The sequence below is a fragment of the Octodon degus genome, unplaced genomic scaffold (genome assembly GCF_000260255.1).
Source record: "Octodon degus isolate 3935 unplaced genomic scaffold, OctDeg1.0 scaffold00004, whole genome shotgun sequence".
NCBI lineage: Eukaryota > Metazoa > Chordata > Mammalia > Rodentia > Octodontidae > Octodon > Octodon degus.
Window position 1 is genome coordinate 32,734,751 of NW_004524580.1, and position 23,253 is coordinate 32,758,003.

Here is a 23,253-nt window from a genome sequence, read left to right on the forward strand (position 1 = left end):
CCTGCCCTGCCCTGCCCTGCCCTGGCCTGGCCTGGCCTGGCCTGTCCTGTCCGGCCCGCCGCCCCCCGGCTTTCGCCTGAGCCCGTCCAGGGTTCCTGTTTCGGTTTCCTGTTTTTCTTCTTTTGTCGCAAACCAACTTTTGGAAGTTGCGGCGCACACTCTTAGCACCGTGGAGGTGGCGAGAAAACAGCTCTTCGCGCAGGAAGCGTCATAAACGCGTGCGGGGCACTCTGTCCCCGCGGCCCGCTGGCCTGGCGCCGCGGGCAGTGTTGGAGGCTTCCGGCGCGACGGCGGCTGCCGCAGGGTGTGCTCTGGGGGCCCGACCGCCGCCGCTCAGCCTGGGCGCCCGGCCGGAGCCGGAGTGCGGTTCTCCCCTGCGGTGTAGAGCGAAGCGAATGCTGCCGCTTAGATTCAAGATCGCTACCAGTTGGAAGTCTGCTTATTGTCATTGGTGATACTGTTCAGTAGGTGAAATGAGATACGGGTAATTGGGTTACGCTGTTTGTGGATTGTTTATGTTTTCCAAAAGGGGGGGGAGTCATTTAAAAACTAGCTGGATTTTGCTTTATTTTACAGGCAGATGGGACCTACTTAGATACTAGGTTTTGTTATGCTAAGAAAGGTTAACTACCTCCACAGTGGTTTGCAGTTTTACAAGCAGCAGCCCCCAAGTTAGTGTACCTTATGCAGTATTTCAGAGAAAAACCTTGGAGCGGATGGCAGTAATCTGTGTGTGTGTGTGTGTGTGTGTGTGTGTGTGGTGTTCTGAACTACACTTTGTCTGGTCTGATGTTTTATGGGTAGAAATTGCCTAGTTTAGTATCTTCCAAAACATCCCACTTTACTGGCTTTGAAAATGGTGCGGTTTGAAGTAGGATGACCTGATTCACTCAAGAGCCGCTTTCTATTCTCCAGACTGTTAGGGTTACAAAGGTAAGGAATGAATCCGGTGGAAGAGATGTTGTTGCGTAGGTCTTAGGAATTCTCAGGGATAACTGTCGTTGGCATGTCAGCTCTCTGCTTTTCAGTTTGTAGCTACTCATTGTCTTAGCGAGGACATCAGTGTCACCAGAGGTGTTGTGAAGACCCCTGTGAGTCCTGGAGAGACTGGAGGAGTGATTTGCTGGCCTGTTTTTCTTGCATCGTTTTAAGAACTCATTTTCTGATCAAAGGAAGTGCTACCAGGTCATTTCTCATTTACCAGAAATAGCGATCGATTTGGGGTTCTGAGACTTGTACAGCGTTCTTAGCAGTTGGAAAAAGAAGACTGTTCATCTGTGTGGCTAGTTTGCATTAATTTTGGAATTGTGAATCTTGACTAATTGCTTCTCCAGAACCGCCTAGATTAATGCTGGGGGGAGATAGGAACCCTGATGCACTACGTGGGTACCCCTGATTCAGAGCAGTCGCTACGAAGTGAACAACAGGAGGGAGATTTTTTTTTTTAATGAGCAAAATATATTTATTGAGAGAAAGAAAGCTCCTATCCAAGAGAGGGACAGGAGAGGGGCCCCAGATTTTTTTTTTTCCTAAGTCTTTATTTGGTACAGGGTTTCGTGCCACAGCTCAGACTCCTGAACATCCTGTCTCAGCCTCCCCAGCACTGGTGTAACAGGGTGCACCACCACGCCACCACACTCGGTTTTGGTAATGGGCTCGGCCTGGGGGCCAGCATGACATGCGATACAGGGGATCAAACCCAGGTAGTTGCCAGAGCACACCCTGCGGCAGCCGCTGTAGTGCCGGAAGCCTAACTTGAAGAGATACATTTTTTTCTTTTCTAAGAAGACATTGAATAAGGTTATGCATGTCAATAAAGGAAACTGGGTTGGAGTTTAATTTGTTGCTTTTGGGAATAAGTAATGGGTTTTTGTATATAAGATGAAATATTTACTTTCATTAATTCTGATGAATGGGCACTTTTTAAATCCACTTTAGTGACTGTAAGCTAAAAGTCATCTTTTATTGTGTCTGCAGATAGCATAGTGTTCTATACTTAGCCTTTTTTATTGGCTTTTCCAGCTCAATTATGACAGCTAAATAATTAAGCCGATGAAGTATCTTGGTAAATGGTAGGCATTACAGGAATAATATCTACAATATTACAGCAGGACTAAACCTTTCCTTTAAAAAATACTTAGAAGCTGGCATGGTGTCCTATGCCTGTAATCCCACTGCTTTAGGAGGCTGAGGCGGGGAGGGGGCTTCCAAGTTCAAGCCTAGCCCATGCAACTTTATGCAGCCTTATCTCAGACAAAAATAAAATGGGCTGAGAATGTAGCTCAGTGCAGAGGTCCTGGGTTCAGTCTCCCATAATGGCAAAGAGGGCAAGGGAAGTAAAAAATATAAGTGTATTTTGGAACAGTTTACTGGATGTAGAATTAATTTTTTTTTTTTTTAATGAGCAGAATATATTTATTGAGAGAAAGAAAGCTCCTGTCCCAAGAGAGGGACAGGGGGGTGGCGAGCGGGTAGTTTCCCCCCCTAGAATATTTTAAATCATGTTTTAAAATACTCTGTGACAACATAGACTTTTGTACCAGGTTCAGGTTAGGTTTTTTTTTTTTTTTTTCTATAGAGTTTATGACTAAGCCTCAAAATCAGGACAGTGAATTACCTAAGACATTGTTCAGATGGGTAAGAAGCCCTACATTATAGGATAAACAGGTTGCCTGCTGCTTTTAAAGTTGGCTTAAGTGTTTGGAAAACACTTGTTAAAGGGGGATGACTTTTTAACTTTGGAACTTTATTTTTAAGAAGTTTAGACATCTCAAAGTAATGATTAACAATGCTGTGACTTGTGAAGGTATTTGAAGGAAATGTCCTGTAATTCATTGCTTTTACTTACACTATTTTAAAATTTAAATTTAGAAATTCATGCTGAAGTTCAACTTAAGAATTATGGGAAGTTTCTTGAGGATTATACGTCACAACTGAGAAGAATTGAGGATGCCCTGGATGATTCAATTGGAGACGTTTGGGATTTCAATCTCAATCCTATAGCATTAAAGGTTTGATTTGATTTTTTAAATTAATACAGTATTTTTAAGGCACATCATATCTTGACAGTGTCATTTTTTAAAAAAAAGAAAATGTATTTTATTTGAAATCTAACAATGAAAAGAAACTTTGAAAAATTGTTAATTTCCTTTGCTTTAAGCCATGAAGGTGTTTTTAAAATTTGTTTTTCAAAAGAATGGTACAAATTTAAAGGCTTTAGTGTCAGGTACTTGCACAAACTTTGATATTTTGCATTAGCCCTTGTTTTTCCTCATCAAGAAAATGAAGAAGATTGAATAGACTCAAGCCTTGTTTGTTTCTTCTTATTGAGGTGTTTTTACAGAGAGTAAAGTGCAGATTTATTTGTGGAGCACTTAGGTACTGCACACTGTCCTCAGTAACACTTTAATGGCAACTTTCTTGATGTGTAATTCATACATTATACAATTCACCCAGAAAATTATACAATGGCGGTATTCACAGAATTGTGCAGCCACCATCATTTTAGACATTGTAGAACATTTTTACCATCTAAAAAAGAAATTCTTTACTTTGTAGTCACCTTCGTGCCCCCATGTTACATCAACCCCCACCAGGCCTAGGTGGTAGCAGATCAGTTTAATTTACTTTGCAGCTCTATGGGTTGTCTCTTTTGGACATTTTCCATAAGCAGTACCATACAAAATGTGGTCCTTTATGCCTTGGTCCTTCCACATAGCATGTACTCTAGGTTTATCCGTGCTGTACCTTACGTTAATACTTTTGATTACTGAATAATATTCCATTGTTATTGTGGAATGCCTTTACCACATGAAGTATCCATTTATCAGTTGGACCATGGAGTTTTTTCCACTTTTGGCTCTTAAGAGTAATGTTACAGTGAGCATTTGTATGTGTATTTTTGTGTATATATGTTTTCATTTTATTGCTCTTAGTGACTGATGTCGAGTCCTGTGGTAACTATGTGTAACTTTCTGAGGATCCGTCAGACTTTCCCAACGCAGCTGTAAGGTTCCAGGTTTTCCAAGTCACTCGCAGCACTTGTTACTGTCTTTCACATGTGTACACACACACACACGCGCGCGCGCACATACACGTACTTTGAGTCAGGGTCTTGCTGTGTAGTTCAGGCTGGCCTTGAACTCAGTGACCCTCCTGCCTCAGCTTCTCATTTGTGTGTGTGGGGATTACAGCGGCTGGCCACTGCCTGGCTGTACTGCCTTAAGCAGCCATCCTAGTGGGTGTGAGGTCATCTCATGATTTTAGTTTGCATTTCTTTGATGACTGTTGATGCTGATATCTTTTCATGCACTTACTGTTCATTTGTATGTTTTTGGAGAAATGTTTTTGATCTTTTGCTTTTTTTTGACATGGTGTTGGTATGTTTTCCAGGCTGGACTAATACGCTTCTGGGCTCAGTCAGTCTTCCTTCTCAGCTTCCCAAGTAACAGAAACTATAAGCACATGCCTTTGCCTGTTTTTTAATTTAGCTTTTCATAATTATGGTGTCGGACAAATAATTGACTTTTAAAAAAAAAATTGACTTTTAACTTCCATAGTATATAATTTCTCTCTTTGCAAATGAGAAGCCTGAGACACAAAATGTCCGGCAACTTTCTTGAGTAAGTGAAGTGACATTAAGTGGTGAATGCCTAGCAGACTAATTGCAGAACCTGTTCCCTCATCTATGATACAAATGGTTTATGTATTTGTAAATCTAAGTTAGTTTTTTCTTTCTTCTCTTGCAGGCTGGGTAGGCTTGTTTTCCTTTAAGAATTTCTTGAATGTATTTATCGTCTCCTTTTGTTCTTGAGTGTCATGTGTAAGTCGTAGAACTTTCTCTAGCAAAGTGCGGTCCTCAGCCTGCATTATTACGTCTGAGGATCACGAGTTTATGCTTTGTTGCTTTCATTTGCTAATGTTTTTAAGGAATTGCTCTTGTCTGTAAGAACCTCTTCCAGTTATGATCATGAAAAGCTGTCTCAACTCTCAGGGTTTTCCCTTTTTTTTGGTAACTCAGGTTTTATAAAAGGCTGGACTCGGACTCACCTTGTAGCTTTTACCTTCCCCTATGGGTGAGTCCTGGCTTCTTTTAATTTTATCCTGAGTTCCCCCAGTTGCCTTCGGAACTTCTTTTTCATTCCAGCATTGGGCCATCATTTTGTGTTTCTAGTGTGCAGATTTATTGCTTTCATGATTGGCAGAGTCATAAGCACAGAATCTCTGTAAACAGAGATACGGCCTAATGAGAAGGTTTATGTACAGCTTACCTGCATAAAGTACTTAGTTGTTAGTTTGTCGCCAAAAGAGGGATCTAAGACTTCCTTAAAATATGCCTTGTTGATATTCATTGGGAATGCTGTATAAAGGTGGGGAAGTGAGGTAATCCTCGAAGGCCAGTGGACCTGTACTGTATTTTAGGTGTTTCTGGGCTGAGCATGTATGCCCCCCAAATTGGTTTTTTCTGAGGTCCTCCTCATCTGTTCTTTGCGATAAATTACTTTGAGCCTTTCAGGGTAGTAGTTACTGAGCTCACGCCTGTGTAATTAATGCAGGGCCGCCAGTGGTCTTCTCAATGAACATCTTGTCCTGCGCTTGTGCCTGGCACACCCGTCCCGGCGTGCAGCAAGAGTCCCTGCCACAGGCTGTGTCTGACTGGGACCTTTTCATCTTCAGCTGGCTGACTTTGTCTTATTTCGCTGTCTGTTGAGATCACATTGAACAAAATAGTTGGTTGAATGTGAGCACAGCGTGTAGGGTCAACACAAGTGTAAAATTACTGAGGCTAAAAGATTGTAACTAGGTTCCATGTGTGAATTTAAAGTATTACTGATTTTTCAGATTCAAATGTGTTTTTCTTTTGTTTCTATAGCTTTTGCCTTATGAACAGTCTTCCCTGTTGGAACTGATAAAGACTGAAAACAAGGTACAAAATCCTAAATGTAAAAATTCACTTAAAGCAAAACTTTTGTCATTTGGTTTTTACTTTTTTTTTTTGTTTTATCTTTTTACTCGTGAATCTAGGTCTTAAACAAAGTCATTACTGTTTATGCTGCACTTTGTTGTGAAATCAAGAAATTAAAGTATGAGGTAATTCTTAACATTCTTTTCTTATAACTTTAAAAGCGGTTCACTTAAAGACAAGTATATACTTTTATCTATTGTGCAATAAATATTGAATATTGAATGACTTAATGCCAGTGCTAATCCTCCTAGTCACTGAGTATTTTGTGCCAACAGCAGGCTGGCACTGATATCCCTTGCACCAAATGGGGATGGGGGAGGAGTAGGTGAAGAAACTGAAGCTTTAAGAAGGTGCCACTTGCTTGTCGCTTCCCAGGAGTCACAGTTTAAATCTGAGTCAGTGGCACTTTGCATGCCATGTGTGCACGGACTAGCTAGATGGAGCTGACTTTGTTAGGGAAGCCTTGAGTCTTCCATGTTTAGTATTTTTTTTTTTTTTTTTTTTGGCGGAACCGGGGATAAGAACTCAGATCCTTGTGTTTGCCAGTCAAGCGCTTATCCTACTGAGCCGTCTCCCTGGCCCAAATCTTGTGTTTTCTTACCTGAGCAGCTAGCACTCTGATAGAAGTTGGTAAACTTTGTCTTGTTTCTTTCTCTTTGATGCCCTGCTTAGGGCCTGATGGGAGGAGGTGAGGCAGTGAGGGTGGCCCGATAAGATGGTAAAGGTTCAAGGGTTCAAGGCATCAGCATGTCCTTTGAAAACCAGCAGTGTCTTTGTTGTTGTCAAGATAAATGGAATTTACTTAAATCAGTGTTTGGAATTTAAATTTGTATATAGATGTTTTAGTTTGCTGTTACTAATACAGAGAATTAAGTCAGAGAATTCACAAAATAACCTTTAAAATTATTTTAATTTTTTTAAACAGGCTGAAACTAAGTTTTATAATGGTCTCCTGTTTTATGGAGAAGGAGGTAAGTTGCAAAATTGCAAAATTGTAATGTAGTAAGAGTGACGCAAACCAAAAGTTCAGACAGTTCTGGGAGTGATGTGATCAAGTAATGCGCTGAGAAGGTAGGCGTTCACATTTGGGTTAGCTTGTCGGGTTGGAATGGTGAGAAGAACCGAAGCAAAGCAGATGCTCCTAAAACTGATTTTTGATATTTTCACCAGTTACAGGACCGGGGAGACAGCTTAATAGAATAAGCGCTTGCCTGGCAAGCGCAGGGTCCTGAGTTCAATCCCCAGTACTGGGAAAAAAAAAAAAAGAAAGAAAGAAAGAAAACCTGTTATGTACATAACTAGAAGCAGATTTTCCTTGAGTGATTAATGAGTGTCTCATTTTCCTCTTCAGTGTAAATACTGTTTTCAGGACTTTATAAATTAAAAAAATGTCCTAATTTAAAAACATCACTTGGTTTTTGGTGTTGAGTCTAAATTAAAAAATTGAAATACAATTTTTAATGTTGTCTTTTAAAGCTACAGAGACCAGCATGGTGGAAGGTGATTGCCAAATTCAAATAGGGAGATTTATTTCGTTTTTACAGGTAACTGATTACTTTTTATTGTACTTTTTCCTTTTAAAAGCTTGCATAAGTTATACATAATTTAAAAATTCTGAAACTTTAAAGTACTAATAAGGATATGTACTCTGAGCATAGAATACATGGTTATCATTGTGTTATAATTCAGGGCATCATACTTTTTGAGAAAGTTCTGGGCATTTTGAGGGCAGTAAGGATCAAAATAATTTTCTTTACATAGTTTCATTGATGAGCAGTTTATTATCATGTAGGGAAAGATCAGCTACAGAAGTTGTAGATAGAATTCAAGAGTTGCACGAACAGGTGTGAGATGGTTAGGGCAGCAGCGCTTGGGGCTTCTCCCAGAGTGTGTAATGTGGGGCGCTTTTCAGTATCGAAAAGCTCCCCTCTTCTCAGGTGTTTGTCTTGGTTTTACGAAAAGCATGATACAACTTCTGCTTCCTCCCTCCTCTCCTGTTAAGGCAATGAGTATACAGTGTGAAAAAGCAAAGATTGGAGACAAGGAAGACAAAGCTATAGTACCCTTCCCTTCTATTTGTTAGGTGTAAGATTTGATTTGTTAACAGAGACAAAGCATGTTAACATTGTTCAAGTCTTTTATATCTTTATGACTTTCAGGGGAGGTCCACTTGACCTAATCAAGAGCATTTCATTGATAATATGGCCTGTGTTATTCAGGGTACTGTCTAGAAGACAGATTATGCAAGGCATGTCAGAAGAGGTAGGTCAGAGGATACAAGGTGGCAGACAGGCAGAAGAACTCCAGGGACATAATGTGGAACATGAGTATAATAGGTAATGAAATCATCCTGTATATGGGATTCATGTTAAAGCAGTAGGTTCTCACTGCTTTTGTTAAACAGAAGTACCTATATGAGATGATAAATGTAACTTGCTGCACATAGTAGCTTTTTTATTGTCTGCTGTATCCCATGACATGTTAGGGACCTCAGATACGTACTGTAATACGTATTTAATTGTTTTTAAAGAGGGCAACACAGGAGTTGGAGGACTGAAAGAACAAAGTAGTGAGGTAACCCAGAGGAACTGTCCAGGAAACAAAAGGAAAAGCGGCCTGTAGAGCAGGACTTTGAGGACACATGCCTGCCTGACTGTTCTGCTCCTCTGAGAGGGGGATGTTGGGTTAACTTCAGAGTGTGAGAGAAGCTGATGCTCCTATGAAGGCGAAGTGCTCCTCTCTGGCTTAGCTTCATCAAGACAGGAAAAATGGAAGAGAAATCTTTTTTTTCCTGCTTCTGTTGACAGACCTGAGCAGGAAGCCTGCTGGCCAGGGAGGTGTCTAAGCCATATACTTTGTAGGGAGTTGATAAGTTTTTCTCTTTAGTTTTATCAAATTTTGGATTTCTTTTTTGGATAATATTCAGTATATACAACTTTAGAATTGTTAATGATTACTGATAAATCTTTTATCTTTATATGGTGACTTTCTTAAACTGTGATAATAATTACATATGTAATATATAAAAATCTGTAACATACATAAAGGTTGAGAATTGCTAATCTAAAACTCCAAAATCTGAAATGCTTCAAAATCTGAATCCTTTTAAGTGCTGACATGACATTGGTACAGGGGAAAATGTAACTCCCAGGCTGCTAGATGTTAGATTTGCTGAATTTATTTTCTCTGAAATCAAAGAATGAATTCTGAGAAACAGCAGAGGTTAAGAGTAGGAAACATTTATTGAGAGAGAGCTCCTGAGAGACAGGAGGGGATCTGAAAGTGGCTTGCCCCAAAGCCTACTTTGTTGAGAATGTTTTAGAGAGCAAAATAATGGGGTGAGTACAGTGTGCTTCAAATTGTGATCACCTAATAAGATTGCAGGTGTAGCTGCTTAGCTGATACTGATTGAGTAGGGCAGTGGGCCATGTAGCAAGGGTACACAGAAGGAACAAAGGCGTTTTTAGGAAGGGACAGGTCGAAGGTTCTGGTGACCCGCCTGGGTGACTGCTCTTTACCTAGACTTTATTGGACTGGATGATACCAGTTACAGTACAAACTCAGGTTTTTGCTTACTCCTTGGGAGGCTGTAGCCCGTCTTTCCTTCATCCTGAGCTCTGGCTTTCCCCCTGTTGTGATGCGCTCTCATCCTCTGCGCTGATTCTCCAAGGCCCAGCCTTGTCTGCTTGCCTGCAGTGTTTCTGTGTACCTTAGTGTCAATAATAATGTAAGTGGAAAACTTCACACCTAAAATTAATGAAAAGGCTACATGTGTAAGGTATACGTGAACATAAATGGGCTTCGTTATTTCAACTAGGTTCATTTCTCAGATTATCTCATTATGTATATGCAAATGTTTCTAAATCTAAAAAATGAAATTTGAAACACTTTGAAGCATTTGGGGGACCAGGGAGATAGCTCAGTGTCATTTTCTTGGTTTATCTTTCTCCATTAAACTTTTATTGTCACATTTCAGTTGACATTTCTTTAAAACTGCATGTAGAGCCATGTGCTGTATAATAGCGTGTTGGTCAGCAAGGCGCATTCATGACGCATGTCGGGTGAGGCTTGGTTCCTGGCGGTGCCCTGGCTGTGTTGATCTGTGTCAGTACACGCGGGTGCCTGTGCAGCCAAAGGTGCTGCTGATTCTCGGGATGCATCCCTTTGGTCGGCGTGAGTGGCTCTCTCTGGATTTGGGTTCTTTTTTTAACCACCTGCCAGTGGCTGACTCAAGGTTATCCTATTCTATCCTCTGTAGTCTGTGTATCTGGGCCTCTTTGCCTTTTTACTTTGTGCTTTCTATTTGCCGTGCATTTTCTGTGCTTTCACTAAAGTGATAAAACTTTAAGAATGTAAAACTAGAGCTTTTTGAACTTCATTTTATTATTTTCAAAAACTTTAAATTGGTTTTGGATTGTAGCAACAGCTGCATAAAAGTCCATTTGTAAAGGTTGGATAAACGTTTCGAGAGCTAGTATCTGTGAGAACTGCTCTTGGTGATAAAGATACTCCTGCCCTCTTAATGTAGTTTAATCAGGCATTAAATATTTTTGCTACAAATTGTTTCTTAGGTTTAAAGCTTGAGAGCTTCTACAGAAAAGTTTCTAGATGGTGTGGGGCAGGGTAGATGTGACTTAATATAAGGCCAAACATGTGTAGGGTAACAAATACTTCTCTTGCTGTGTCCCGAGCCCACTTGCAAATACAACTGCGAGTAACACGTGAAGTGAGTTCTGGAGCCCTCCCACCCAGCAGCATGCTTGCTAACTGGGCAGCCTTTGAGCTTCTTCATTCAGATGTTTATTGACTTATTCGTATGATAGATTATAAGTTCCTTGAGAAACAGTTAAATATTAGCCACCATCTTTGCTTGAGAGTGGATATTCCAAAAGAACGAGACAGTCCCTGTCACTTTGAAGCTGTATGGGTAGCTGAGACCATAGACTGAATGTAGAATGATGGAGGGAATGGAGGGGCAGAGGTAGGAGGAGCAGCTCCAGGGCAGGAAGGGAGAAGGCCTGAGTGCTTGAGGGATGATGCTTAAGGTGGCTGCAGCGTGATTGGAGATTTCATTGGCAATGATTCTGTTTTTGCTAGATATGTTACCATAAAATTCAGCTTAAAATGGTGACATTTCAAAAGCAACTTTGTAACATGTCCTGCCCTTGCCCTTTCAGGAGCTGTCCTGCTTTGTGACGAGGTGCTATGAAGTGGTGATGAATGTGGTCCATCAGCTGGCTGCCCTCTATATCAGTAACAAGTACTGCACTTAGAAGGATTTTTGCTTGTGTAATAGAGATGCGGGGAATGTTTTCCTCAAAGCTCTGAAATAACTTTTTGCTCACTCCATTCATTCACTCATTCATTCAGCGTTTCCTGAACACTTGGATGTTGAAGTTCTACTTGATGTGTACATTGTATAGATTAGTAAGATGTAATTTCTGCCATGTTGCCCAAGCCACTTGTCTGTCTGAATGAAAATGACAGAGAAGTCTGACTTGTGATATGCAGGCAAAAGCTGAATGGAATCTGCACTCGGGGCAGAAAAGAGAGCATGTAGCTCCCCAGCTCCCCGGAACGTGCTGTCTGCCATAGAGGACAGGATTTATCTGGATTTTCTGTTTAGTTTTAAATTATGTCTTCTCTCTTCTGGCATATTTATATGTAATTCATATGTAAGTACTATCATAAGTATCTGGGAAGGAAGTACAAATGTAATTTTTGGTTTTTGACTTTGGTATATTCTCAGAAATACGCATTTCTTTTCAGTAGGAATGAAAACTCCAGAAATTAGTCTGGCTGAAGACAGGGTTCTACCCAAATGCCAATGTGGACAGGATGACAAGATGTTAGCTGCTAAGGAAAAGCACTGATAGTTTAGAAAGATACATCAGTTCTCCTCTTTCATGCCAAGATAGGTCCTGGAGGTTGAAACGCTGAGCTTATCCTGAGGCCAGTGTCCTCACCCTTGGGTGCACGAGTCAGTCATTTCATGGCAGCGGGGTCTGGGGTAACTGCTCAGGCCTCCTGAGGTTTAGAGGCTCAAGCTTCAGTAAATACAGACGCACCCCAGAGCTTCAGGACCTGCTGCTCCTGAGCATTCTCTCTGAGATAAGAAGGCCCCGTGGCAGAACAAGAATTCTTAACTTGGATGTTGTTTTTTATAGGGTGGCGCCCAAAATTATAGAGACAACTGGAGTTCATTTTCAGGTGAATATGTAAACCTAATTGTTACTCTTACTTTGGAGTTTGCATATTTGGAAAGTTCCATATCGCTATTGGGACAAAGGTGTTTGGTTATCGCTGTCCATTTGCCATCTTTTATCTGTAGCTGATGGGTGCTGCTGACTTGTGTCAGAATAACTTTGCTTTTTCCCAGAAGCAGCTTAGGGCAGAGCTTTCAGGGAGCTTTTCTTTGCCACAATGGCGAGCATCCTATTTGAGGATCAGATCTGTAATTTAAACTGATCTTACCCCTGCTTTGACTAATGTACTAATTTCCTAAATGCATTTTGCTTTAAAAACCCACATGAGCCAGGCGTGGTGGCGCATGCCTGTAAACTCAGCACTCAGGAGGCTAAGGCAGGAGAATTGCTGCAAGCTTGATGCTAGCCTGAACTGCATAGTGAGACCCTGTCTCAAAAAACCAAAATAAATAGCTACATAATACATAAATCTAACAAAAAGTACGTGAGGCTTAACTTCAAACTAGTGACTAAATGGTAATCATTAAAGATTTTTTGACAGACTATGTATGAACACTTGGGAGAACTGCTGACAGTTTTGCTCACGCTGGATGAGATTATTGATAATCACATCACACTGAAAGACCACTGGACCATGTACAAAAGGTACACCAGCTAAAGCATTTTAAAATACGCTCTTTCTGTGGTTAATGTATTAGCAAAGAGTAAGCAGATATAAATAATTCAGATCTTTTAAAAGACCGAAGAGCTATATTTGAAAGGAGCTTATGTCATATTTTTATGAAAATAGAACCATTCTTTAATTTGAGATGGATTTGGGAGAATGATATAACTGTACAAAGCATCCTCACTCATAGTGCATTAAGTATTAATTTGTCCACCTTAGGACACAGATTTATTTTCTCTTGGGTTCTGTTTAACAGTTTGAATTGCGTTTTATTTTGCTTCAGAACGTTTTTATTTTATTTTGTTTATATTCACTAAATGCCTTATATCAGACATCTTAGGATAGAAAAAAAAGCACAAGAAAATGAAATATGTTGAGATTGTTATGCTCAGATGTGTAGAGCCAAATAAAGATAACCTGCTCTTGGAGCCAGCCAAATAGCTCAGCAGACTAAAGTGCCTGCTAAGACAGGTGCAGGCACCGGAGTTTAACCCCTGGCATGCCGTGCTGGCTCCGCCTCTGGGGCATGAGATAGCGACTGAGACTGGGTGAGGTGGTGTGTGCCTGTAATACCAGTACTTGGAGGCTGACAACAGGAGGATCACCATGAGTCTCATCTGTGTAGTGAGATCCTGTAGTCTTTGTACCAAATTTTTTTTTTTTTTTTTCTTTTTTTCCAGAACCAGGGATTGAACTCAGGCCCTTGCGCTTGCCAGGCGAGCACTTATTCTATTGAGCCATCTCCCCGGCCCCCCTTTTTTTTTTTTTTTTTTAAAGATAATTTACTCTGATTTCTGGGAAAGTTTTTAAGACTCCATTATGATTTCAATCCCCGGTTCCACCAAAAAAAAAAAAAAAAAAAAAAAAAATCCATTAGATAAAAGAAGGAAGGAAAGGAAAAAACCATATATATATACACACACATATGTGTGTGTGTGTATTGTATTACTAATTTCTGTTGGTTTATTGAAAGGAACAATTAGTGCTTAATTGATCAGTTTTGCACATCTGTGTCTGGTACACTGAACAACTACTTTGAAGATAACAATATGCACTGTAGGGGGCTGGGGAGATGGCTCAGTAGAATAAGTGCTTCCCTGGCAAGCGCAAGGGCCTGAGTTCAATCCCTGGTTCTACCAAAACAAACAAAAAAACCAAAAAATCCCCCAACAAACAATATGCACTATAGCAACCATTGCTAATTTCCTGTTTTGAAGTTTTGTATCATTTTTATTGTTTTTTCTTATTTTTTATTATCTTTGAAATTAAAAAAAAAATCCATTAGGTAGATTTAAGCTCTTTCTCATAATCTTTTGCAAGGTTAATGAAATCTGTCCATCACAATCCTTCAAAATTTGGAATTCAGGAAGCAAAACTAAAGCCATTTGAAAAGTTTCTGCTGAGGCTGGAAGGACAGTTGCTGGATGGGGCCATATTCCAGGTAAGCGGGGCTCTGCTGGCTGCAGTAGATGGGCTTGTCTCAGCTGACTGAGCCCAAAATTGCAGAAGCTTTTATACAGGGCCATTGAATTTGTTTTCCTTTAAAAAGTGCTTTGGCTCACTAGGTTGTTACCGTATGAAGTAGTAGGTGATGTCAGGCCGTACATGAGATGAAGGCTTTTAGAAGTATTGTGTAGATGGATAAAACTATTTAAGGATTGAAATCTAAAACCAAAGTATTTGTGTTAAGTCTTACATTTAGGTTTGTGAGTTTATGTTAAAAAAACCCAAAAAACAACACCTGGTTAATTCTGCTAAGGCTCCTGGTACGCTGAAATGCAATCTGAGTCTGCGCAGTCCAGTGTACTAGCTTTGAACCACATGCAGCTGTGTCACATTAATCTGTGTCACATTACATCAACTTAAAAAAGAAAAAAATTGTTTGCTCACGGTCACCACAGTTCAAGTGCGAGTTAGCCACCTGTCTTTTATGCCTGGCATTTTATCCTTCATGAAACAGAACATCGCCACCATCATGGAAGGTTCTGTTGGACAGCCACACTGTGGCTACTGTCCCCCAGAAATTATAATTCCATCACATTTCACGTCAGCATCAGGGTTACTTTTAATTTATATTTTACATATCACAGCTTTAGCAGACTGAGCAAACTGTTGCTTTTACCCATTTAATTGTTAGTCTATTAGATTCAGAAAATTTAGTTGTCTTTCCAAAGGGCATTTTTGTTATTTTGCCACATTTGCAGTGCTAACGTGTTAACAGAGTAAAAGAAAATACGATCTCTATTCTTAAAAGCATGAAATGAAAGGAAAAGAAAAAAGTGTCTCCTGCACCTCTCTCTGCGGTCACTCTGTGACTTCACTCAATGTGACGTCTGTGGTGGTCTGGGGAGGGGTCCAAATGATGAGTCAGCGGAATGCCAGTGTTGGCCGGGTGACTCAGCGCATGCTGTTCCTCCCTGGAAAACTTCCCTTTGGGACAGAAACTGCTGTGGACAGCCCTGAGGGCGCCACCAGTGTGAGTCCTTCCAGTCTCGCTGTGCCTAGGGTAATCCCTGCGGCCATCCAGGCTTCTTGGCGTCAGGTCCTCTTGTCTGAACAGAGCACTTTACCGGATACAGTGCAGCACTTTCTCACCTACCAAATGGTCCACCTCATACGAGAGCCTTCATCTTGGGTGCTGCCCCCTGCCTCATTGTGTGGTAATACGTTATTTGACTATATCGACTGTATTTTTATAATATACTTTTATCTTTTTAAAATCATAATGTGGTTCTCTATACATATCTGAACGTCGGGTTTTGTGGCTACAGCCTATATGTGGCTCCTTGCTGTTACAAGGGTCCAGTTGTATGACTTTCACATAACTTGTACTGGATATGGAAATATATAAGTACTGTCCCAGCCAGAGAACTTGGATAATTGGTTAAAGAAAGAACCTAAGCTTTTAGGTCTTAGTAAAATTCAATGAAAATTAACAACCCAAGCTCATCACCCACCATGTCAGATGTTTGATAGTTTGTTAATGCCACCAAATTTCTCTTCACTGTTTCCTGTGCAGGCCTGTATAGAGCAGCAGTTTGATTCTCTTAATGGAGGAGTATCTGTGTCCAAAAATAGCACTTTTGCTGAAGAATTTGCACATAGTCTTCGCTCGATTTTTGCAAATGTAGAAGCCAAACTTGGTAATATAAATTGCATTTTTGAATTTTTATTGATAAAGTTTGCATTTCTTTAAAAGCATAATTTGTGTCTTTGTTCTGCTTTTCTTTCTTGTAACTGTTTATAAGGAGAACCTTCGGAAATTGACCAGAGGGACAAGTATGTTGGAATCTGTGGACTCTTTGTACTGCACTTTCAGATATTTCGAACTGTTGATAAAAAGTTTTATAAGTCTTTATTGGACATTTGTAAGAAGGTAAGAAGTTAGAACTTACATTTTTCAGTTTTAGTGTACTAAAAAGATTTTTAAAATGCATTTTATTTTTATTTACAAAAGTAGCTTAATAGCGTTCATTTCTAAAATCCACACTTTCCTGAAATAAGTAATATAGTCAATGGAAGTACAGCAGTAAGGTATTTGTCTCATTTTATTGTAAGGTTATTTTGTGTGTGTTTATTTTTTCTTGAAATGATCACCTTGGCCTGTATTTAGTAGAGTTACTCCCTGCTTTTACTCGGTAAATTCTCCTGCGTATGAGTATGTCGATTGGTAGACATTCAGGTTTCTACTTACTCATTTGGTTACTTTTATTTCTACTGCTATACTTTCCCCTTCTTTTTCCCCTCCTATTGCCAATCATTCTGAACTGTTGAAATAGAAAAAAAAATTAGTTTTTTCTTCATCTGTGCTCTTTCCATTGCATAAAACCTGATTTTAAAATTGAAAATTTAGTTTGATCTACAGTCTGTGAGCACCCAGACATTGCATTTTTTCCCACTAATACAGAATGAGCATAAGGATATGACAATTCAGGTGTCAGCTTTTTGCATATATTACTAAATCCAGGATAAATATGTATGGTATATATCCATGTGCTTGTTAATATTTAGGTGAAAAAAGGTGATCATACTCAACAGTGATTTAGAAATGTTTTCTCTGTGCTGCAATATATGTTATGGCTTTTTGTGTGTAGTTATTGTTTTCTGAAATGAATTGTGTTAGGCTGTATTTAATGAATTTTGCCCTTGCCTTTACTATTTCAGGTACCAGCCATCACTCTAACTGCTAACATTATTTGGTTTCCTGATAATTTTCTGATCCAAAAAATGCCAGCAGCTGCCAAACTTCTAGACAGAAAAAGTCTCCAAGCTATTAAGATACACAGGGATACTTTCCTGCAGCAGAAAGCACAGTCACTTACCAAGTAGGTCTTCAAGTAACTAGAACAAAGATACTTAGATATTCTATGTTGCAAGCATTTGAATTATAGGATGAAAAGGGCTTGTTACCCTGGAAAGTCTGGCAGTCTCCAGGGGCTTTATTTTCTAGGAACTTCTGGGCTTAATGGCCAAATTGTACTTGGTAGCAACATATGCTTTTTGTCAGCTATCTTATTTTTTATCTAAATAAAGTCCGATGCACTTGCAATGGATACCATTTGGTGACATAAAAACATTGCATATCTATAATGATTTTAACTTGATGCCCTTCCATTTTTATTTTTGTGAAAGTGACATTTGTAGAAATTTAAAAAGTGTTAAAAATTAAAGGAAAAAATAATGGTTCACAGCCCAGTTTCTCCCCACCCCTTGGTCTTGCTCCACAGAGTACTTCCTGCTGTCTTCCCAGTGCTGGCTTACAGGCGTGCTCCACTGTGCCAGGTCCCCGGTTTTAAATAAGGACATTTAGACTTAGAGAAGCAGACTTTGCTAGGTCACATAGGCACTCAAACTGGCACTGACTAGATGCCCAGTGTCTGCGCGGGTGGTGGTGCATTGCCTGCCTCTGGGCCGTGTGGGCAGTGTGCACCACCAGCTCCGTATGCTGTAGGGTGAGAGTCCTGTCCTGCTGGTGGAGAGGGGACACGCTCACTTTCAGAGATTGCCCAGATGGGAAAATTTTGTTTCTCAGTCTGTGATTCCAGAGGTGAACCTGTGCAGTCAGTGTAGAAGTTCTCTGGCGCTGGGTGGCAGGTGTGTTGCCTTACTGTAATTTTGCCCAGGAACTTAATGTTTTTTTCACCAAAGTGAAACACAGGGGGAGAGGGCTGTGACTGACACAGGCCTTGTCCCTACAGTTCCAAGAGTGAGGGTGACTCAGGAGCTGCAGGCCAGGCCCTGGGAATGCAGAGATGGAGCTCAGAGGGCAGTTCTGTGCCCTTCTTTGTCCCTGGCCCGGGCTCAGGCCCAGCCATCCCCTCCTTGGGCTGCATGGGCCCTACATGTGCTTTCCCTCCAGGCATTTCACAGGGTAGAAGTCTGAATCTTCCTCTGTGCCCCAGAGGGCACACCTGTGTGGCCCCTGCTAGATGCTTTTGGTCAGGGCAGAGATGTATTGTTGTATTTGAAATGAAGCTCGTAATCTGGCAGGACTCTCAGCCATTTTCATGGTCTTTGTCAGTGTACTTGCCTTTTGAAACATGAAGCAGTTTCGTTTTTCTAGACTTAAGCAGAGTCATCATCTGGCCTCTGGAAGTGAGTGCGGTGGGTGGAAGTGATGAGCTGGTTTTCTCCTGCCTGTCTAGTCAGAGGCTGGAGGGACGCTTTCCTCTTGTCCTTTGTGCTTCAGTGTCTCTGGGCCAGTGCTGTCGTGAAGCGTGTCACGGTCTGGGCCTTTCTCTGTGGTCCTTGCCGATAGCTCCTCGCGCCCTGCACTGCAGAAAGTGAAGCCGAGTCTGTGACTATTGATGTATTTTGTCTAGTTGAGTCATTGCTCTGTAAAACCTTTTTTCTCAGAGTTTATGGTGGTTTTTGCCTCCCTCAAGCACATTTCCTTGGGACCCCAGTGTAATCCTCCTTCAGACTGAGCAGTGGAGATGGACTGATGGATTGGCAGTGTGGCTGGCTCCTGATTCCTTGTGGGATTCTGGCCTCATTCAGGGCAGCCTCGTCCCTGGCCCTGGAGAGCCATGCTCCGCTGATGCTGCCTGACTATAACATCATTACCTGTTGGCCGGAAGAAGGTTTTTGGAAGTGTCAGTAGTGTCAGATTCCCAAAGGAAGGACAAATTGCCCATGTTTTGCACACTTTAACAGGAGAGCAAAAGAAGGGCCACTTGAACAGCTTGTGGGTGGTGAAGCTCCCCATCCGAGTGAAGTTGCCCAGGTGGAGATACACTGGTGGATGATTTTGTGGTCTCCCTGAGTGGTGGAGAGAATTGTGTGTATCACTGCCTTAGTGTTTTTCAGGTGGGAAAGCTTTCTAGACTCGCACTTGAATCCTGGTGTGGCTGCCTGCTTGTTGTGTTATCCTGGTATGTGCCTTCCCTGTAGAAGGGGCTCCTCTGTAGGTGAGGCTTACACAGCACTTGGCAGACTTGACAACTTCAGCTTCCAGCCACTTGGATGGTGCCTGCTTGGCTGAGCTGTGCTTTTCTTTCTCCCACATTGCCCCTCTAGTGTCCTGGCTAGTTTTCCCAGAACAGTACTGTCTTGTCTGTGGTTTATTTTGACCCATTATCATAAGATAGGCCCCCTGGTTGGCTTCCCAGAGTTGGTGTCCTGCCCCCCAGAGCACTTCCCTGTGCCATGCACCTCTCCTCTTCCTGTCTCATCCCTGCTGCCTGTGGTCTGGCCACACTGACGTTTTTGTTACTACCTAAACAAGGCAGATACATTGCCAGGTGCCTTCAGACGTTGGCCCTTGGTACTCACTTCCCTGGAGCTCTCTTCTTTCACACATTTGTATGGATTACTCATTCACTTGTTTTAATCTTGGCTCAAAATCATCTACTCAGCCTACTTTCATTATTCCATTCAAAATTGTGCTCCTACCCCAGTCCTTGTTCTGTTTCCTGCCTTATTTTTTCCATAGCATGTTTCAGTTGACATCTTTAATTATTTTAGGAATTTTAACTATTGATTGCTTCATTGTCAACTCTCTTTCCTAAAACACAATTTTCGTGCAGGCAGGATTTACATGTTTGGTTTTTAAATGTCAAGAAGAGCGTGTGGCCTCTGTGGACACTCGTAAATACTTGTTGAATATGACATATGTCTTTTAAAAACCAGAAAACAGAATGGATGCTGTTAGGCCATATTTTCTTGCGATCATCATGAAGAAATGGGAATAAATTTCTTTGCTGTCTGAATGACCCCAGTGTTTTCCTCATTAGAGATGTGCAGTCTTACTACGTCTTTGTGAGCTCATGGATGATGAAAATGGAGTCAATTTTATCTAAAGAGCAGAGAATGGATAAGTTTGCTGAAGACCTCACCAGCAGATGTAATGTTTTCATACAGGTAATTCCATCTTGCTTAGAATGTTTTTGGGTTAACTTCTTTGTTTAATTTGCGGAAGTTCTATTTGGAAAACACTTGGAAAGAATAGACCATGTTTTTGTTTTAGAACAAGTTGGTTTGTGTTTGCATCTGCCTGACTGACTTAGATTCCTAATGGATCCATCCCAAGCTCTCTCTGTGTTCCGTTTAGTGCACGATTGTACCCTGTGAGTTTAGGACCATTATATTTTCATATTTAATTCAACATCGTTTTGTGGTTACTCTGGGATTTCACAATGCATGGTTTACTCATTCGGCTCTCAGGTAACTTAGTAGTTTACCACTGTCCACACAGGGTAAGGGTTGTAAGCTGCTTTCGTTCTATTTGTTGCCCTCCCACTTCCTGTGCTGCGGTGGGGTCTCTGAGCCTCTCTGATTTCAGTCTCACAGGGCCTTGAGATTGCTGCTGATGATCGTAGTGGTTGATTCAGTTCCCATGAAGGCGTTCATTTTGTTGTTGCTTCTCATCCTCTCCACATCTTTTTCATGCGTTTTATGCTTTTGCCTGTGGAAGGCCTACTGGTACTGCATTTACTATGAGCTTCTGTTGACAAATTACCACAGTTTTGGGTACGATTATGCCCTTATTTCAACTGTTAAATTTGTAGGTGGGCTGGAATTTTTCATCCAGCTTTTAAACATGTCTTTTTTACTGTCATCTGGCTTCCTTTGTTTATGTTGAATTCAGCTGTTGGTTTTGTTGCTTTGTGTATATAACAGCTCCTAACTGCGTAGGAGGGTTAGACTGGGCCAGGATGGCGCTCAGTGGCATAGCCCCTGCCTGGCAAGTGCAAGGCCCTGAAAGAGAGAGAGAGAGAGAGAGAGAGAGAGAGAGAGAGAGAGAGAGAGAGGAGAGAGAGATTGATTGATTGATTGATTGGTTGATTGATGTAGACTTCAGAGTTTTGTAGTATTGCTGGGATACCTTTAGGTGTGGATTCTGTGTACTTGTATGTCTTGGGATTTGGAAGCTTCCAGAACTTGTGGAATGTTCTCACCCAGCTGCTGAGCCTTTCTTCTCTTGTGTTTTCCTGATTTGTGTTCTAATTCTCTCTTCGCCTCTGTTTGATCTGTTTTGGGTGCAGTAGGAACCCGTGCTAGCACAGCTAGGCCGGGACATTGAGAAGCCCAGGTGCCCAGGTCTCGCTGGCCCGTTGTGGGTCAGAACGGTTTGGAGAACTTCCATGCTATGATGCTGGGGTTTTTTTTTTTTTTTTTTTCTTCCATTTTCACCCTTTTGTTTTAGGGAGCAGGGTGGCTCATCTTTCAAGATCCTAAGTCAGAGCCTAGATATCTACCAAAATCTTGTCCTGTCCTTCATGGGTCATGCACTCCTGTTTTTATCCCCTTCCTTTGGGACAGCGTCAAAGGCAGATACAATGTGAAAGCAATTGCAAATGCCAGGCTCACTTCTGGCTTCCCTCAGGGATGTGTGTGTGTGTGTGTCTTTTTCACTTTCTTGCTGTCTCCTTTTAGCAGGACTGGTGTTAGATCCAGGGCCTTGGCCTTTGCACCGAGCTGCATTAGTGGCCATGTTTTATTTTGAGACAGTGTCTGTGTGAGTTGCTCAGGCTCGTGCTTGTGACCCTTCTACCTCAGCCTCCCGGAGCGTTAGGGTTATAGGCTCTGCCCCTGTTGGCGTCTTACGTCAAATTTCTTGGTAACTCTTGGATGCCTTCCAAGAGATTATATATTTGCCTACCTATTCTAGTTTTTCTCGGCAGGAAAGGCAGTCCACATGGCTTCCTCTCATCAGCAGTGATAGACTACAGTCTGCTCCTTTCCCTATTTAGACACTCAATCACGTCCTTCAGGCATAGCTAGTGCACAGACTAACAACGAATGGGGCAATGTGGGCCCAAGAATGTGGTACTTAAGCCTCGCCAGAAAAACAAAAGACAAAGAAAAAAGAAACAGGAGCTTCTCTTTCTGTCCTGGTGTGTTTCTACTGATGACTTCTGGTGCAGCCCATGGGCAGGGTCTGCTAGGAGGGGCCTGCCGTGGCAGGGTGAGACTCGTGGCTCCGTGTGCAGGGGCCCAGGCTCTAGTCCTGCTGCCGCATATCTTTGGGTGCCTTCTGCTTTGTATTGTTCAGATTGCCCTAAAAGTGACACCTGTCTTCACCACAGATCCGTGCTCAGACAGGCTCTTCTCCTCATCTGCTGAGTACCCTTCTGTGGAGAGCTGTGTTGCTGCCGGGGGTTGGGGGGGCGGTTACAAGGTGCTGGGCAGGAGCTGGAGCAAAAGGCCGCCTGGTCCCTTGGCTAACCCAGTGTCTTCTCGAAACTGATTGTGTCTGTTTGGAACCTTTACAAACCCAAAGAAACTTTGTCATTATCTTTGTGTTTCCATGCATCCCTTTCAGGTTTAAATGAAAACGTGTGATGATTAGCAAATTAGCATTCTTTTTTCCTGTTTCCCTGCATTTAATAGCATTACATTTTTAAAATCTGGCAAGACTTGCACTTCATAAATAGAAGAGGAAAAAGTCTGTACTCGTACTGGCTGGAGGGAGAGAAGGTCGGAGTAGTAGATGAAGTAGCAGACTAGGGGCAGATGACAACATTGTTCGGGTAAAGAGGAAAGCAAGCATCAGCTTATAGCTCTTAACTCCTTTGCAGACCCCATTGCCAGAAAGCAGCTTTCTCATTTTTCCACTCCTAGCTCCTTAAGGGTCCTTAGCTTGTGCCCTAACTGGCAACAGATAGGGGCTTCATTCTCTCCCCTGGCAGATAGGATGAAGGTGCATACATATCACCCTGACATACATCATTCCTCTGCAAATTTTTTTTTTCTAATGGAAAGATTTTTTAGAAATTTGTCTATTGTGAAGCCCCTATGAACACACTCAACCATCTTATCTTTGACAAAGGGGCTAAACATACTCACTGGAAGAAATTCAGCCTCTTTAACAAATGGTGCTGGAAAAACTGGCTCTCTACATGCTGAAAACTCAAACTTGACCCGGGTCTATCACCATGTACTAAACTAAAGTCAAAATGGATTAAAGATCT

General features: G+C 41.5%; 1 protein-coding gene across 2 annotated transcripts in view; it reads left to right on the forward strand.

Annotated features, from left to right (window-relative positions):
* The window catches only part of Washc4 (WASH complex subunit 4), a 53,266-nt gene that overhangs the window by 292 nt on the left and 29,721 nt on the right, over positions 1-23,253 (forward strand). Inside the window, exons 2-14 of one of the 2 annotated variants that reach the window (XM_004623856.2) lie at positions 2,872-3,011; positions 5,873-5,926; positions 6,025-6,090; positions 6,891-6,936; positions 7,442-7,509; positions 11,143-11,225; positions 12,133-12,175; positions 12,713-12,816; positions 14,159-14,279; positions 15,858-15,981; positions 16,087-16,214; positions 17,003-17,163; positions 20,074-20,200. In XM_004623856.2, coding sequence (XP_004623913.1) covers positions 2,872-3,011; positions 5,873-5,926; positions 6,025-6,090; positions 6,891-6,936; positions 7,442-7,509; positions 11,143-11,225; positions 12,133-12,175; positions 12,713-12,816; positions 14,159-14,279; positions 15,858-15,981; positions 16,087-16,214; positions 17,003-17,163; positions 20,074-20,200 — 1,265 coding nt within the window. Of the gene's footprint in view, positions 1-2,871; positions 3,012-5,872; positions 5,927-6,024; positions 6,091-6,890; positions 6,937-7,441; positions 7,510-11,142; positions 11,226-12,132; positions 12,176-12,712; positions 12,817-14,158; positions 14,280-15,857; positions 15,982-16,086; positions 16,215-17,002; positions 17,164-20,073; positions 20,201-23,253 lie in introns of those variants that run through there. The other variant, XM_023717046.1, reaches the window with a different exon arrangement.